The following is a 17,951-nucleotide window of genomic DNA, read 5'->3' on the forward strand; positions in this document are numbered from 1 at the left end:
GATCATCTATTTTTGAAAAGTCGTGAAAATGTGTGCAAATCTTTGAATATATGTATTTTTTAAGCAAACGTTTGTTAACTCAAATTTTGCTTCTGGGGGGTCCCTGGAACTAAATATTTTTAGATGGGGGTCCGTGGCTAAATACATATACAGTAATTTTGGGGGTTCTTCACATGAGAATGTTTGAGCACCACTGACATCGAAACATAGGTTCTTCCAAAAAAGACTTGCACAAAATGTTCACAATTTTTCAAAAAATAGCAGATCTACAAGCTCGCAGCGCGGCACTCGGTGCCGCGCTGTGAGCTTGTATATCTGCTATTTTTCAATAGCTCAAGTAGAAAATAATTGTGCGGGGGCCCACAGTGAATCCTTGTACACAGGGCCCAGGATTTGGTGCGACACCCCTGCCAAAAGCATGTGGCTGCTGTGGGAACGCAGCCTTCCCCCTCAATAACAATCACATTCACAGAACCACGCGTGGGAGGACAGGCTAGTTGTGGTTTGTTGTTGGGTATTTGTCACTCACTGCACATAATGTGAAATTTACCCTCTGAATTTTACTAAGAGCAGTGGGCGTTATTAATACGACTCACCCAGGGACCATTTGGGGGTTAAGGGTCTTGCTCAGACACACTTAACCCCTGACTGGTTTGAATTGGGGCAGCATGCTTTAGGCTATGATTATTTTTTGCTTAGGCCTAGAATTATTGAATGCTTTAACCAGTGAAAAATAGCAGATATACACGCTCACAGCGCGGCACTCGGTGCCGCGCTGCGAGCTTGTAGATCTGCTATTTTTCAATAGTTAAAGCATAAAATGATGATACACAATAATGTGTACCCGTTCTAAATGGATTACCACTTAGAACCTGGTGTCCCTATTTTGGGCATGTCGTTACAGGCTAAAATAATTCCCCCAACACATTTTTAAAAATGAAGATCTACAAGTTCACAGTGCGCCACAATGTGACGCGTTGTGAGCTTGTAGATCTATAATTACCTTTTGATATAAACAACAAATATTGGCAATGCTACAGTATGTAATGACCTCTGATTGTATTGAGTCTGATGGATGGGGCCTTGGCTAGTACAATGTTCTGGTTATTAACCAGTGTGTAATGGTGAGGGGATGAGAGGGCAAGGTGCAGCAGCTGACTAAATAAGATTAATTGCCAGGTTTTATGATTACGTAATCAGGAAATCACAGTTGTGTTTTAAATTATACAAAGACAAATCACCCAACATCATGATTTTCAATTAATTATGCAACCATAGTTAGAGGCTTTGCATTCTGTCACTGTCAGTGTCAGTGCTGGAAAGCATGCATTTTTTGGAAAGATTTCAGAACATTTTGGTAGCATAGTCTAACAGTAAACACAATTATTGCGACCGTAGGTCGCATTTACTACCAAAACCTCCACAGGCTGTCCGTGAGTGAGTCCGTCAGTCACACGTCACACTCTTGCCCTGCTCACCGTTGCCCCGATCCATGCCAAATTTTGGGGGACCCCCAGATGTAAAAAATGACCAAATGTGCTAAACTGACCAAATGACCACCCCAACGGGGCTGCTCACAGGGAATTTCCGGGGACCACCGACTCCTGGTGCTCCAGGACGGATGCCAAAGTGGTGGCGCCCCCAGTGGAGGACCCCCTACACTGCAGCTCACATAAAATGCCGTAACTCCGGCTAGGAGCGACCGGGACAGCCGGGGCCGGTACCTATTCGTCCGCCTTGGCGGCGCGGAGACCCCACCCCTCATTTCTCACATGGCCCTCTTCTAGCGCCACCATGAGGCCGATTCTTGCAAAACACATTTTTGGACACTGCTCCTACAATTTTTGCCCTAAAATCACGCAAATCGGTACACAGTATGTCTACACTCATCCCATCAACATGAATCTCTCCCATATAGCGCCACCTCCAGGCCGATTTTTAAAAACACATTTTTGGACACTGCTCCTACAGATTTTGCCCTAAAATCACGAAAATCTACACAGTATGTCTACACTCATGTCATCAACATGGATCAGGAAGATTTTGGCAAAACACATTTTTGCCCTATTTGTGGAGATAAGTGACCTACGGTCGCTTATCTCCCGATTAGGGAGTCTTACTGGTAGATGTGTAATGTCTGGGGTACAACTATGTCTGACCATGTGAGACTTTGCGTACCTCATAAGTTGATGTGGGCTGGTAAGCATGACATGTGTACAGTCAGCAAAGTCACATCCAAATGTTCACAATATGTATGGAACATCAATATTTGATTCGTCTAAAAGTCAAGTTTTGCCCACATTTTAATCAAATCAGCCTAAAGGGTGTGCAAACAAGAAGAATATGAACAAATAGTTTTCCCTTAAGCTAGATACACTGTCATTTTAATTCTATTGTTCTGTCAGACAACTTTTTCTTTCATATTGTCCATTATAAAAATAAATTATATGTTTATTACATTGAAGAATGCAATATTTCTCAGCCCTGGCCCTCCTGGGAGTTGGGAGATTTCGCTAACAATCAGTGCATGACGTGGATCTGGGCTCTGTGGGGAAGAGATTACAAGCTGCTGTCAAAGCTCTTGAAGAAACCAGGCTGCGATGGCGAGGAGCTGCCACGAAAGAGCGAGTCGTACCTGAATTACACGCTCATCCTGCGCTGTCGCATATCTGCTACATCAGCAGGCTGACGTGCCGACCTGTCAGCCTGCCACACGCCCCAGAAGAAGAGATTCCTCTGCCTTTATGGTCCCGGGTGACAGGTGAGACAACAGATGTCTTTAAGGCCCGTCCAATGACAACGGGTCAATCTGTGACAGGCGCACACACACAGACTCAACCCCGTCCTTCAGATACGCCTCCGTTCCACGGAACAAAGGCGGGAAGGGGGGAGTTGTTATCCGTGTGTATGTGTATGTGTGTGCACTGTGCACGTGTGTTCACTGTTCAGGAGGACACTATACTATACTTGTGTGAACCAGAATTTGAAAAATCTCTTGGTCCCTGCCCCGGTTTATTGTCTCTTTACTAGTCTCTCTCTACTCTGACTTATCTGAAAGAATGAAGAATAAAAATGGCAAAAAGACTATCTTAAAATGAAGTAAAACAATTCAAGTAATACGCTTAGAATCAGGCATTTGTGGGTTAAGGTGAGGAGTTAGGTTTAGGGATACTGAGGTTATGGTTATGGTTAGGATTGGGGTCTGGTTAGGTTATGTCTGTGGCTCTATTTACGTCTTCAACTACAAGTGTATTGTCATGTCACACAAGGTCACATACAGGTGTAAGAGTGGGTGAAATATTGTTTTGTACAAGTTCCCAATGCTTTGCGGTCTCACAAATAGTCATAAGAATAGATAAAGAAACCAAGGAAACAAAGTCTGATAACAAGAAGACAATGTCAGATATACATTATATACTACTGTAAGGCAGAATATCACAGCAGATGTGCCAGATATGCTGTAGAATCACAATCTCGTGCAAGACCAGACTACACATTCAGGGCCGATGCATACTCCACTTTTAGAGCCGAGTTTAATTTGGTTTCGGCGAGTCACAACATCTCAGCAGACTCGAACAGCCGACTTTATGATGGTACCCACCCACCTCCGAACCTCTGAATGATGTCTTATTGTAGTTTGGACAGAGCCAAACCAAATTAAACTCGGCTCTAAAAGTGAAGTAGGCCTATATATCCTGCATCGGCCCTTTGCAGCAGACATTGGTGTGCATGGTGAGAACGCTAGCATGGCAGCATTGGAAGTGCATTCAAGGGTCAACATTTTCGCTGCTTGTACCTGAATGAATAGAGTCTGTGAGTGAAGGCCCTCTTGATTCTGTGACAATACTGTGTGTGTAGCAGCCTTTGTCAAGTTTGATAAAGCAGCACTAGGGCTCAGGTCTTCTACTACGACAGCCTGGTGGTTGACGGGTGGAACCTGCTCCATAGTCTGATGGAGCGACTTGTATAGGTTGGTTGGAATTTGTTAGTTTTAGGGTTGAGTTGGGTCAGCATGTAAAGAGGAATTAAAGAAAATTGCATTTGTTGAAATGAAAGGGTTTCTGACATCCTCGCAATATCCCCATATTGTAGGAACAAGTAATAACGTGGCTGAGATCGATGATGACGAAGCAGGGAGTATAAACACACTCCTACTTTAGTGGGGTCTGTAAAAGCCTCCAGTTTGCTGTGTGAACAGCCTCAGGAGGTGGTCAATGAGTCAGCAAACACCTCCTCCTGACCACAACATCCCTGCAGACGCGTTGAGCAACCAGGATGACCATATGTGAAGCCATATGGCTGACAGGGGATTAAATCAATCATTCCCGTTGCTGTTGAAAATGAACAGGCTATCTGCACACACAGCCAAGTCTTACGCACACTTTCCCCGTAGACTGCACAGACTAACAGACACACGTGCAATGCAAGCGAGTTAAATAGGCCTAGAATTATTGAATGCTTTAACCTTTGAGATGGGGGTCCGTGGGCAAATAAATATCATTTTGGGGGTCCTTCACATGAAAAGGTTTGAGAACCACTGACATGGTAGTCTCTCAAGAACAGACTAACTGAGCTCCAGTTAAGTGAAAAGGACCTTTTCTTTGACGATGGCGAGCCAGATTGGTGACATAGAAACATAGTTTTTTTTTTCTCCAAAAACCTTAGAAGGATTCAAAAGACACTTATAGAATCGGGTCAAAATTCAAATTTTCATGATTTAAAAAAAATAGCAGATCTACAAGCTCGCAGCGCCGCACTGTGAGCTTGTATATCTGCTATTTTTCTAAATGGGTTAACATAACATTCACCACTTTTAGCCTTGGCGACAGCCGACAGGCATCCTTAGTGGGCATGTCATTAAAGGCGGAGATTCTCCACAAATTGTGAAAATAGCCCTGAGACATTTGTCGTAGGGATAAATAATATATAGGGCTTACTGTAATTGGTTGAATTGACATAATTAAAAGTTGGTCAGATTAAGTGCTCGTGAAGTAAAGATTGACTATATCAACTTTTAATTGATTCAACAATGACGTGAGGATTTCTTTTTCCCGCACGGAGACGGAGCGCAACACAGCCAGAACAGATGGTGCAAAACAGAGCCCATTATCAGCATCATAAAAAACATTACACTGTGGTAGTACTTCATTATCTGGGGCCTTGATAGACCCATCACTGTCATATTTAGATAGATATCTGCCGCTACGGACCCTGATGTTTGTCTTTTCTGTCCCCTCTGGATTAGAAAATGCCCTCTCAGTGCAACAGTGACAATGCATGAGTGTGCAAGAAGCTCTCCACACACGCACGCACACACGCCGCCTCGAGATACAGGCCATCTAACAGGACTATAAATCAATGGGGACTTTACAACTCCATAAAGGAACCTGGCAGGAACCAATCTCCATTACATCCTGGCAGGCCTGTTTTGGATGACTTTGTACAGGGGACATGAGGCCGAGCAGCCCAGGGCCAGAGGTGGCATGTAAGGCATGGGTCTTCAACGTTTTCAGGCCAAGGATCCCTTAGATGAGAGAGAAAATGAAGCAGGGACCCCCACAATCTGTTCATACATGCCATATTGTTTCATTGTTTGACAGCACAAGGCTTACTCCTTTTTTGGTCTGTTATTTATGTGAATGAATGAATGAAAATGCGTTGTATTGCTCCAATGACCAAAATAAAACTACTACTACTAAAATCATCACTGTCATTGTATTTATGTCAATGTGTGTTTTCAGATATTTAACCACTTGAACCGTCAATACTTAATAAACTTGACCTTTCACTATGTACTTAGTCTGCTCTTTTTACCCTCTACACCAAACCTCTTTGCCGAAAATAGCCGATCTACAAGCTCACAACGCCTCGCAGCGCGAGGCGTTGTGAGCTTGTAGATCTTCTATTTTTGGCTAAAGTTCACAGAATATGGACACTAGAGTTCAAGTGGTTAATATAAAAAAGGGAAAAAAACAGGTTTCTATCACACAGAGATTTGGAGGACCCCCTGTAGTAACTCTGAGGACCCCCTAGGGGTCCAAGAGCCCCTGTTGAAGACCCTCGATGTAAGGGAAGTGGCCAGCGCAAGCACCAGAATGGCTACAGGGCAGTCACATGTGCTATAATACTGTATAACCCACCTGACCTGTGTAGAGGTGCACGTTTTAATCACTTCTAACCAGAGCATTCCATCAGCGTGTGACATTTCCCCATCATGACACTCGGGCTGAACCGCAACAGATATATTATTAAATATCATCCCCGGAGCAAAGAACCGTCATTCCAATGAAACGACACCCTGACGGAAATAATCAAACAAATGCAAATGAGTCGGTTGCAAGAGACCTTCTCCTGGAAGAAGGTTGAGCCTGAGGGGGGAGAAGAACCAGGTCCAATCAATGTATGCTATGTGCCGTTCTGTTCCATGGTGAGAGATGGTATTATGCTCTCTGGAGGATATATAGGAGACACTGTGGACTAGGCCTGGGGCGGTATGGACATTTTGTTACCGCGATTACCGTCTTCCCATTTACCGCCGGTACTGCGGTAATTACCGCACCCCTGTATCTATTAATTAAGGTTCGGCGATAAGCCAAAATATTGCAATCATCTTCCCAAAAGTCGCCTCTCCACAGTGGAGAGGCGACACAGCCTGACTGCCCGAGATATACTTCTCCGTACAGCACAGCGGGTCTGGCTTTCAAAGGAGCAGATCTACAAGCTCACACCACGTTGCATCCGCGATGCGTTCTGAGCTTTTAGATCTGCACTGTCGGGTTACCATAGTAACGTAGGCTAGCTACTTGGGCTTTTCAGACACAAACAGCTATGTGAACAAACCAGAAGAGGAAGGGTAGTCAGATCGTGTGTACAGTGATTCTGTAAACTCACGTCACGTCTCAACTCTCAAATCACAGTGATTGAGTGCTGCTATATACAGGTTTTAGTTACAAGACTTGACAGAAAAGGTTATAAAATCGCCGACGCGCCGCTGTACGGAGCACAACGTGCGACGCGGTGGAGCTGGAGAAAGTAAAATAGTTTCATTTTCGGTTTTGTCCACGCGGCCCGCGCTCCGCCAGTAATCCGTATGAATAAAAAAAGATATGCCACAACACAAGGTATGTATTAACATCCTTGTGTCGAGTGGATTACAGAGAAAGTATATGCTGCATTCATTGCTGCTCCGTCATAGAGTTGTGCTCCGTACTCTACTGCCCTGCGTGCACTGTGTGTGTGTGTGAGTGACGTATGTGGGCGGCTTCCAACGTGTGGTACACGGCCCAGAGCAGAGCGGCATGGAGCGCATGCGGTCCTCGCTTCTCCCCCGTTTTAAAACTCGCTCGTTCTCAATAAAAATAGCCTATTTTTTTGTCTTTTTTGACCGCGGTAAGGACCCTGACACCGCGGTAGGCCGCGGTATACCGCGATACGGCGGTACGGCGGTTACCGAACCCAGCCCTACTGTGGACCTGTACATCTTAGACTTAAATCCTAGCCTGAAGATGTTATGCAAGCTAGCAGCTATTCAGTACAATCTGGTCAGCAGTCAGAACTCCCACGCAACATCAGGTGGGAACTACCAGCCAGGACTACCAACATAAGCACATTTAAATCTGTCCACTAAAAAAAATGAAGTAAAATGACTCGCCACAGTATTTTATAGTGGAAACATTATACCCCGTCTCAGGGTCACAGTCGCCGCCCCAATGACCATGCATGTCCATGGTCAACTGGTGAAGCGAACCGACCTGCCCGTTTAACCAATTTCAACCTGGCTTCCCGATTTCAGGAATGTCCTCATTATAGCCAAAATACAAGATAGACAAAATAACCAGATCTACAAGCTTGCAATGCATCGTGAATTTGTGATGCCATGCATTGGGAGCTTGTAAATCAGCTATATTTGCCATCTTCCATCTATCTAGAAATTAGCCATGTGTGTCTGTGTTTATGCCCGTAGCCAATCAGAGAAGGGATACAGGCCCACGCAGGAGGTGGGTTCTCCATGATTGGTCAAGCTTCACGTGACATCATAATATCTTACTCTAAAACAATGACCGGACCGGGTCATAGAGATAAATTCCTAGCTGTGGACAAGGCGAATTAGCCGAATCTCATAATAGCCGGTTCCGACATCTCCATACTTTTCGGTTTCGGAAGTCAGAATTCCATTCGGACCCATGAAGACCGCTAGTTTAAAAAAGAATAGAGCTTAAGTGGTTAACGGTCCTGCTCTGCCGCCTGGAAAGTAACCCTGATGAAAACCGAGACATCTTTTTTGACCAGCATTGATTGAAAAGTTTATTAGCAGTTCGCTTAGGAAAAGCACAGGACAGCTACAGTTCAGATGGTCAGACGGTCAACTAATAGGATTTACAGTAAACCCAAGAAAGCACTATACTGTATGGCTCGTTTACATTGGGGTCCTTTGTACTCATTTCATTGAGACATTAAAACGAGAGACGAATATACACAGAACTATGCAAAAGACAGTGCTGTCGAGAGGCCGATATGACTGCATTTAATGCAGACAGGGATTTCCTGCCGCCCACATTCTTTCAGTGTGATGGAAGAAGGAGGCGTTTGTGACCTAAAAAAAATAACAAGGGTTGATGTTAAGTATCATTTTTTTCCCACCACGTCTCTCCGCACATGAGTGATTTGGATGTACCGGGAGGTCAGTGCAGAGAGAGAGAGAGAGAGAGAGAGAGTCACGCTGTCAGCACACACTGTATCAGGCATGTGCACACATAGACATCAAAGGGGGCTTGAGCCCCTGCCCTTTTATCCGTCTGTAAAAAGTGCCCTCTCCAAACCATGAATACAGTTTTTTACTATGGTGAAAGAAATGTGAATGCCCCCTTTCTGTGCCATACCTGAAGGCATCATTCAAGAGAATTGCCTTGTCCAAACTCTCCTGAACTTGAATGCAGCATCTTATGCTGAAAGAATTGCCCTCTCTTTGTAGAAATCCATGCTGTACTGTACGTCACATCTCCAGTATTGCCCTTTTTATGCTTAAGTTTAGTGTGGTATCAAGAACTGAAAATAGCCGACCTCCAAGCTCACAACGCGTTGTGAGCTTGGAGGTCTGCTATTTTTGATGTTTCCACCAAAAGGCCCTTTCAGAAATGCCAGCCCCCGCCTCTCTAACATTCTCTGCACGTCCCTGCACTGTATTGCTGCCAAACAGAAACCCCAGCCGTTTCAGCTCGGCAGGAAATGACACAAGGAGGCGGGTGTCGTGTTCTGTTGTGCACAGGGGTTGGACGGCTGTTAAGACACAAGACGCCAAAGCCTGTGGTTTTGTTCACAGGGGAACAGTACACGAAGTCATGAACTGATCATTTATGCGTTTATGTATAATGTACAATTCTACATAACATATCCCACGCTGCAGCAGTGGGAGAAAAGGAATGCAGTGGTGCGATGACGATGGGAGGGCAAATCAGAGGAAAGGCTGTAAGGCCAACAAGCCTACGCAACATCTTTATGCAAAACAGAATAAGAGCTAGTCTTATTGACTTGTTCTTCTTTATCATGCGTGGCCAAACGTTGCGATGTTGCACCATTTCTTTTGCAGTGAGCAATTGACACATGTTAAATCGGAATAACACAACAGTGATCATACAGTAACAATCATCCAGCCCTGAAGACTGTCCACCTGCAAGCTTCCTTCCTGTTTAAGACAAGATGAAACAAGGCGCCTTCCGTTTCCGACTGTTGGCACAGCGAGTTCGCCACCAGTGACGGGTGCAGTGCCAGCCCAGGACCCCAGACACCACCAGGCAGGAAACTACCGTTTATGTTTGGTAGGGCTGTATGGGCATCATGTACACAAGCTTGGTAATGAGGTGTTTATAGCCTACAGAAGAAGCACAAGCGCTGCCAACAAATGAATGAGCGTTTTGAACGAAAAGACTTCAATCTGATGCTAGAAGCCATAACAACAGTGGTTCCCAAACCCTTTAGCTCATGACCCAAAAGAGAAATTAGACTTTTGCCTAGGTCAGGACCCAAACTAGTGAAAATAGCAGATCTACAAGCTCACAACACGGCACTAAGAATTGTCATTTATTTCTTCATGAAAGGAGCCTATACTGAAAACATAATATAATTTATTTTTAAAACATTTTGGGGAATGTAATTTAAAAATGTTTTGAAATGCAGGAAACCAAAAACTAAGGGGCCCATAAAAATGTGTCTGCGACCCACAAATGGGTCCCGATCCACTGTTTGGGAACCAGTGGTCTACAATACATCAAGGTAAGATGTATTGTGAGAGAGAGAAGGGGTGGAAACCCAGAACAGAAGCATTGATTCCCCAGCCTGGCACGTGTGGCATGTTGCTGCCAAACAGTTGTATTGTCTGCACGGAGGAAAGGGGAAGGTCCTTCTATTGTGAAACCAAAACAGAAAACACGAAGGCTACCCAGTGTTGCCAGACGTACGATAATTATCGTATTTGTACGATAATTTGACCCTCTGTACGATGTACGATCAATAATTCCAAAAATGCCCAAATGTACGATAATTTCGGCATATCATCAAAAAGAGCGTGAATTCACTATTTTCCCTGGCTGCTGATCTGGGATCTGGTTTGGCTTCTCAAAATAAGCCAGGAAATCAGTCAATCTGACCCTAGATCTGTACTTGGAGGCATTAAAACACTGGTTGCATCTTTCCAGACCAGTTTCAGGCTTTTATTTGTGTAAGCTCCAAGAAGTTGCCTGCCTCCACACAGCATATCTGATGCGTTTTTGTCACGCAGGAGTCTAAAACGAGGTCGTTTCTTACACTTAAGACGCATTTTTTGGTGAAATTACGTTTTTACGCGAGTGATTTCTCTTTTTTGGCCGTGTACGATAGTTTCATGTCAAATACGATAATTCTGAGCCTCCGGTACGATAATTCAACATTTCCCATCTGGTAACACTGAGGCTACCACACAGCTTTAAAAGCCATGCTAGCTCAGAGTCAGACCGTGTGTGTGTGCTCACGTGCACCCGCCAGGCTGCTGGGGAAGGAAGGGGGAAAAAACCTGCAGATCCTCCATAAATAACCCCGCACGTCAAAGAAAATTAAAGGGAAGTTTAAAATAGCCGAGGAACAAAGTCCCGTTTGATTTGAGCAAAGCCGCGGGTTGATCTGGAGCGACCCCGAAATTTCATTATTTATGTAGCCTATGTAATTCCTCACTCCCTTTTTTGTTTTGTTTCCCCTTTATGTATTGCCTAGCAACAGAGCGTTGCTAGGGATATGAAATCGTGGATCAGGCTGTCGTCGCTCGTCATTCTTTTATACTTGATGTTTCCAGCACCAGATAGATTTCTCCATGCAGCTCCCTAAAGCATCTCTCTGACAGTCTGTATACACACAGTGACGTGGCAATGCATACTACGGGACCTTCATCAAAACTTTTAATCGGACCAGACCGCCTACTGTACATAAATCAAAGCGGGAGTTGATCTTGAGAGTGGATAACATCCATATGAATCCAGACCCCCAAAAATAGCAGGATAAGATCAAGTACTAAACCGGGTATCTATTTCTGTCTGAACACAAAGTGGTGGACCGTGGATCTGAAAGATCTCTCTGCGTAGCACAGGCAGCTCCAAATGGTTTTGTAGTTGAACTTGATCAACGTTAAACTGTAAAACGACCAACAATCAACTATAAACAAACGCTTCCTCTGACAGCTACACTGTTTCCAGATGCACACGCACACACTCACACAGACAGACCTCCCGCATGCATTGCCAGCAGCGGCTACTACAACACGAGTTACAAAGTAACCAGCCAGAGCTGATGATCCGTTGAAACGATCGTCAGCAGCGCGCAGCAGCACCTTGTTGTATCCGTAAAGGATCATCATTTATAGGCTGTTCTGTGGTGCGAACGACGGTGTCTGTCGCTTGCCGAACAGTCAGAACTATCAACACTCGCGATGCGACGCGAGTCGTTTAATAGCTTGTAGAATGTAGGCAGTTATGTTTTCGGCAAACCGACAGACCTGCGCGATGGGAGAATGTATTTACTAGACATAAGCGATCGATACTTACTTTTATGTCTGCCGACACCCCACGACTGTTTGGCGATACTGGGGCTCCGGATGATCGCCCTTCCAGCCGATTTTAAAGCGTCCATGGCGTTAAATCCACAACGGGGGGGGCGAGAGGAGCCCCGGCAAGCGTCCGCGTCTGCTTCTCCTGCGTCTCTCGGCGGCCGTTTTAGTCCGTCTCTGCCTCCAAACTTTTCCACTTGTTTCTCCCCTCGGCTCCGCAGACGGCTCTGGATCGATGGATTATCATGTCCGTCCCTCTGGGGCGGCGTTATGTATGCAAATTGACCGGATAATGTACGTTGACGCGTGTGGTTGTTTTGTGGGATCACGCGAGTCCGCAAGCTAGCGCTAGTATCTCGGGCGGGCGGTGCTTATACTGACCAACGCATTCCATTCAGAACGACACGGTATTTTTAGGAGCTCTGCCCTGGTCGGGTGGGAGAGATGAGGATGATTTTTTTTTCCAATGTCATGTGGATTTAGTGATGTGGATTTTTGTGAGGATTACTGTGGTTTTAGTTCTTTCATAAAATATGTATAGACCTACTACTGATTTAAATAAATAAATAAATACATAAATAATTAGAACCTACCTAACCATCAGTAATGACTATATAATAAGAATATCTGGGTAAAACAAAGCAAATAATGGAACAGTCAGTGATATGATATGCCATGGCTAATGGCTAATTACACCATTTTGCTGTAATGTAGGGGTTAATTAAAACCAGGATAAAACAACAATTATGCCATGGCATATCACAATATTGAGATATCCAAAAATCAGATGATATAGGCCTAATAACTTCATATCACAATATTGATACATTACTAGCAATACACTGCCCAGCCCTATAGAGTATATTGGTTTCCACCTGTAAACTGCAATAAGAGTTAATATGAACACATGCCTAATGGATAAGTCATATAATCTTACATTGTCTGAATTATTGAGTTCCGAATCAGGCTCAATTAAATCATATACAGGCTAGTGTTATGGTTCTACTTTTCATTAATAAATAAGTTGTATAGTCTATTATTAACAACCAAAGAGATAAAAGGAGATACAAGTGCTACTAGGGAAGCAAATGGAGTCTTCAGACTACCTAAAGTGGTAGTGAATCTGCAGTTCTGGCAGCAGATATTCAAATATGACATGCATGCATGATCAATCTTCATGTTTGGTACCTATTTCAGGCACCATCTTTTCCACAAGCATCCTAACATCTTTCCATATGATATTGAACTTCTCTCTCGAGCTGTCATCAGCACACTTTGTTAAAGGAGTAGTTCACCCCCAAAATGACTTTTTTTCTATTGATTACTCAGGCCATGGAGAGTAGAGTTCAATAATATTTTTTCGGTTTTTGTCACATTCCTAAGACAAAATTTTGATTCGAGTAAATTTACCCCCATTGATTCCGGATGGTGACCCGTTTCGAAACGGGTCACCATCCGAAATCAATGGGGGTAAATTTACTGTTATCACATTTTTGTCTTAGGATGTGACAAAAAACAAAAAATATTATTGAACTCTACTCTCCATGGCCTGAGTAATCAATAGAAAAAAAGTCATTTTGGGGGTGAACTACTCCTTTAATGTCTCCCTCAGTAAGATGAAATTCAAAACATCCTGTGTCACATCATTTACAGAACCGAATGGGTTCTTCTGTACTCACAATTTATGTCTGGGTAGGAGGCATACATCTAACCAAATGGACCCTTAAGTCCAGGTCAATTCGTTAATATATGTGTACCTCCCAGAGTTAAGAAAAATCAAACCTTGGTTCGAAGTGGAGCGGTGAATCTGAGCAGCTATACCCTGTGTGTGTGTGTGTGTGTGTGTGTGTGTGTGTGTGTGTGTGTGTGTGTGTGTGTGTGTGTGTGTGTGTGTGTGTGTGTGTGTGTGTGTGTGTGTGCCTGCACAACAGCGCCCCTCCTTTAACTTGTGTGGCCACTCAAGGTATTGCCAGGCTACAGACATAGCCAGCCAGCCAGCCACATAGCCACCCACGTACATACCTGTCTATTGGGAGCGCTTTCACCGCTCCAAAAAAAGAAGAAAAAGAAAGGAGTGCTCTGAAAGATTCATTATCCACCAGCTGCAGTATATATTGTATAAGCATACAGTACATATCTTGATGCATAAAATTAAGATGAATTATCTTTACAGTAGCTTGCCATAAAGCAAAACAGAACAAGAGTTCATCTGTAAATAAGGGACAAACTGGAGGTGCACTGCAAATTCATGAGTCTCCACTCTGTTGATTATACTGTTTGAAAGACAACATAATATAAACTTGCTTTAATTATTCATAGTTCTAATCTTTCAAAACAGTTGTACTTGTAGATGCCATTTTTCATTTCATTCATGTAAACAGTGAATGTGACACCCTCTCAAATTTTCTCTTATTTTATATTGGTGATAAATAATTCATTTTAATGTATGTTTCTCTGCACACTCTTTTTCCAAAGGGAAGCATGTTTGTTTGATCAGGGTATTTCCTATAAACACTGCTGAGAGAAAGTGGAGAATGACCCAGGGAATCTCTCAATTATAGATGATCCATTAGGCCTATCTCAGTTGGAACAAATCAAACAGCAGACTTTGGTGTAGATTGCACTGCATAATGCAGTCCAGACAGGTAGTTAAGAAAACCCCATCATAATCTTATTTCAAGCGCTAAACTTAGTCTTAGTGTACATAGTGTAATAAAACACCCAGGATTGAATGTAAATGAGACAGTTTCATTATGACAGATTATGTTTAATCTAAGAACGTGGAGAGAAACGTGAGGAGTTTTCTCTTTGTAGCCTACTGTATGTCTCCCTGAAAACGTTAATTAAGGATATTTTGGGGAGTGGGGGAAAACTTTTCTGTGTTGCATGGAATGCTGAGTTAGCCTTATAGAAGGCTTCTTTTATGCATTGAAATTGGCTGTCCTTGGCACTTATCTCAGAACATTCAATGACTTATCATCCAAATCAAAACGTGTGACAGCTCATAATTTGTTTCTTTGTATGGTTCTTCATGTATCATCAGGGGCGTCACAAGGGGGGGGGGGGGGAGAGAGTGGGACTGAGTTACTAGGGCCCAAGGTGGAGGGGCCTTAATTATTTTATGCTTTAGCTATTGAAAAATAGCAGATCTACAAGCTCACAGCGCGGCACCGAGTGCTGCGCTGCGAGCTTGTAGATCTGCTATTTTTGAAAAGTTGTGAAAATTTTGTGCAAATCTTTGAATATATGTATTTTTCAAGCGAACATTTGTAACTCAATTTTGCTTCTGGGGGGTCCCTGGAACTAAATGTTTTGAGATGGGGGGGGGGTCCGTGGCCAAATACATATCATTTTGGGGGTCCTTCACATGAAAAAGTTTGAGCACCACTGACATAGAAACATATGTTTTTCAAAAAACCTTAGAAGGATTTGAATTGAAATATTCAAAGACTTGCACAAATCTTCACGATTTCTCAAAAATAACAGATCTACAAGCTTGCAGCGTGATGTGAGCTTGTATATCTGCTATTTTTCAATAGTTAAAGCACAAAATAATGCTTAATAATGAGTCCCCAGTTCCCCCTATGAAGAACTTTCATGGGGGGGGGCCTCAGTGAATCCTTGTACCCAGGGCCCAGAATTTGGTGCGACACCCCTGTGTATCATCATATAGCCTGGTGGTCAGCACAATATCTGTGCCAACTGAGTGGAAATATTCAGACTATGAGAACGAGGGGAGATCGAGCTCTTAGCATTATTTAAGTGTTCAACAGCCCCAACCCCATTTACTTACAAACCTCCTGTGGCTCTGAGAGAGATGGTTTCCATGTTATGTTGTGATAAGATTGTGTGGCATGGGAATGTATATGACCTTCCTTTTGTTAGAGCTAAATAGGATATTGTAATCATGAAAAAGGACAAAGTGGTTCTTGACTGAATTAATCACTGGAGAGTCTCTGTGGACAGATTATCACAATCCTCTGCAACCTTATTTAAACTACCAGACACTGCCTCCTAGTGGCACTAAGATGACATAGCATTCCAAGAGATATACTATCAATAAAGGCCAAAAAAAAAAAAGATCTCTCTCTCTCTCTCTCTCTCTCTCTCTCTCTCTCTCTCTCTCTCTCTCTCTCTCTCTCTCTCTCTCTCTGCAGTAAAAAACACCCAACAGATCACAGCTGAAGTTCTGAAGTGAGAGAAGACTGCTCTCCTTGACAAACAACACTGTGCGGGAAGGAAGCTGCTGTCCCACACAAGACATGAGAGATGCAAATATCATCACCCTGTATGTGTACAACAACAAGGGTGTCAGGAGTGACAACTACAGTGGCATCAAGACGATGTGACAGGACACTGAAAATCCCTCCTCTATCTCTGTCAACAACGTCCCACTGGGAAACTGTAAACACCTTCACGTACTGTATCTTGGGTCCATCATCACAGACAACCTGTCACTTGATGCTGAACTCAGCAGGAAAAGCAGTCTCTAACTAACCTTTACCTCCCCCTGACCCTTCTATTGTAAATACCATTTATTTTTGCATCATGTTTTTCACGACTTGTTTTTTTGTTCTTCTGCATAGTAATGTTCTGTCTGTCATTCAATATATGAGTTACAAAAAAGGATCTTGATGTCATTAAGCCATGTGCTTTCCTGAGTGTATCCTTTTAGTTGACCTTGTACCAGAACTGTACTGTCATGAAACTGTATCTTTTCCTATGCAAACGTATTAATTTAATATCTTTTTATTGCTTTTTTCAGTTTTCTTTTAATAAGGCATTTCTAGTATTCCTATGCAAACTTCTAATAAATACTTCAATCAATCAATCAATCAATCAATCAATCAATCAATCACTCTCTGCTCTGGAAAGCTCACAGCTGAATTATGAGACAAAGGCAAGGCGTACACAGTTCACAAAGTTATAGCTATACAGAGCCTGTGCCATCAATCAGCACAGTCCTCTTTATGGCAGTGCAGCCTGAACCCCACATGAAGAGCGGCGACTAAACAGCTTCCACCTGCACTGCCTCCTGAGGCATATAGTGGGAATCACCTGGAGGGACAGGATCACTCACACAGCAGTCCTAGATAGAGCGCAATACTTTACCTGTACGTTTTCGAGTATTTGCCGGTTTCACTGATGGGGCCGGGGAGTCTGCATGATGGGGCTGCCGGGCCTGGGCATGACCCAATTATGGAGTCCAGGCCAGTCTATGACATGATGTTGATGGCATCAGGGTACTCCATGCCAATTTATCAATATTATTTTAGATCCGCTGATAGGACCCACTTACCACTCCGCACATCTGTTCCCATCTCTCTCCCACCCCTCTCCCTCTCTGTCTGTCCCTTTTATGCCCATATATGGAGTTCTTTGTGAGGCATGCCCACATATGGAGTCCAGATCAGTCTGTGATGTCAGTAGGCTACGATGACATCAGGTTAATAACATCTGCAGGTCAGGATACTCCATATACCTGTTTGGGGACGGTGACACTAGCATTGTTGTTAATGTTGTTGGACTCTAGTCATTTCTGGAAAACAACAGGTAAGATTGTTGCGACCGCCAGGTCGCAGTTACTATGAAAAGCTCCACCGGCTGTCCGTCAGTCATGTCACACTGTCTGTCAGTCACGTCACGTACACATCGAAAAGCAACACAGCAGAAAACAATGTGTGACATTTTTTCTTTTATAATCCTGAGCCGAGTATTTTATAAAGGTCTCTATCGTTCAGAATTATTTTTTTGTTCATGAGCTGTCCAGCCGGCTCTCATAGATTTTGTCATTCATTGAACTTCCGGTGCGAGTTCTGCCACCGAAAGTGTCATGGCGCATAGCCGTGGTGCCAAAATAACGCATCAGCGGCTTTCCCTTATC

General features: G+C 43.6%; 2 protein-coding genes across 2 annotated transcripts in view; both read right to left on the reverse strand.

Annotated features, from left to right (window-relative positions):
- Nucleotides 1-12,287, reverse strand: part of ldlrap1b (low density lipoprotein receptor adaptor protein 1b) — a 92,311-nt gene extending 80,024 nt beyond the window's left edge. The window contains exon 1 of the mRNA XM_080751446.1: nt 12,066-12,287. Coding sequence (XP_080607572.1) covers nt 12,066-12,150 — 85 coding nt within the window. The 5' untranslated portion in view covers nt 12,151-12,287. The remainder of the gene's footprint in view (nt 1-12,065) is intronic.
- A 4,748-nt stretch (nt 12,288-17,035) lies between these two features.
- LOC308305440 (NACHT, LRR and PYD domains-containing protein 3-like) overlaps nt 17,036-17,951 on the reverse strand; it is a gene marked incomplete at its 3' end in the record, with an annotated part of 36,891 nt that continues 35,975 nt past the window's right edge. The window contains exon 14 of the mRNA XM_080750237.1: nt 17,036-17,125. Within this exon, the coding sequence (XP_080606363.1) occupies nt 17,036-17,125 (90 nt within the window). The remainder of the gene's footprint in view (nt 17,126-17,951) is intronic.

Source organism: Nannobrachium achirus, assembly GCF_963921795.1.
Source record: "Nannobrachium achirus genome assembly, chromosome: 20".
NCBI lineage: Eukaryota > Metazoa > Chordata > Actinopteri > Myctophiformes > Myctophidae > Nannobrachium > Nannobrachium achirus.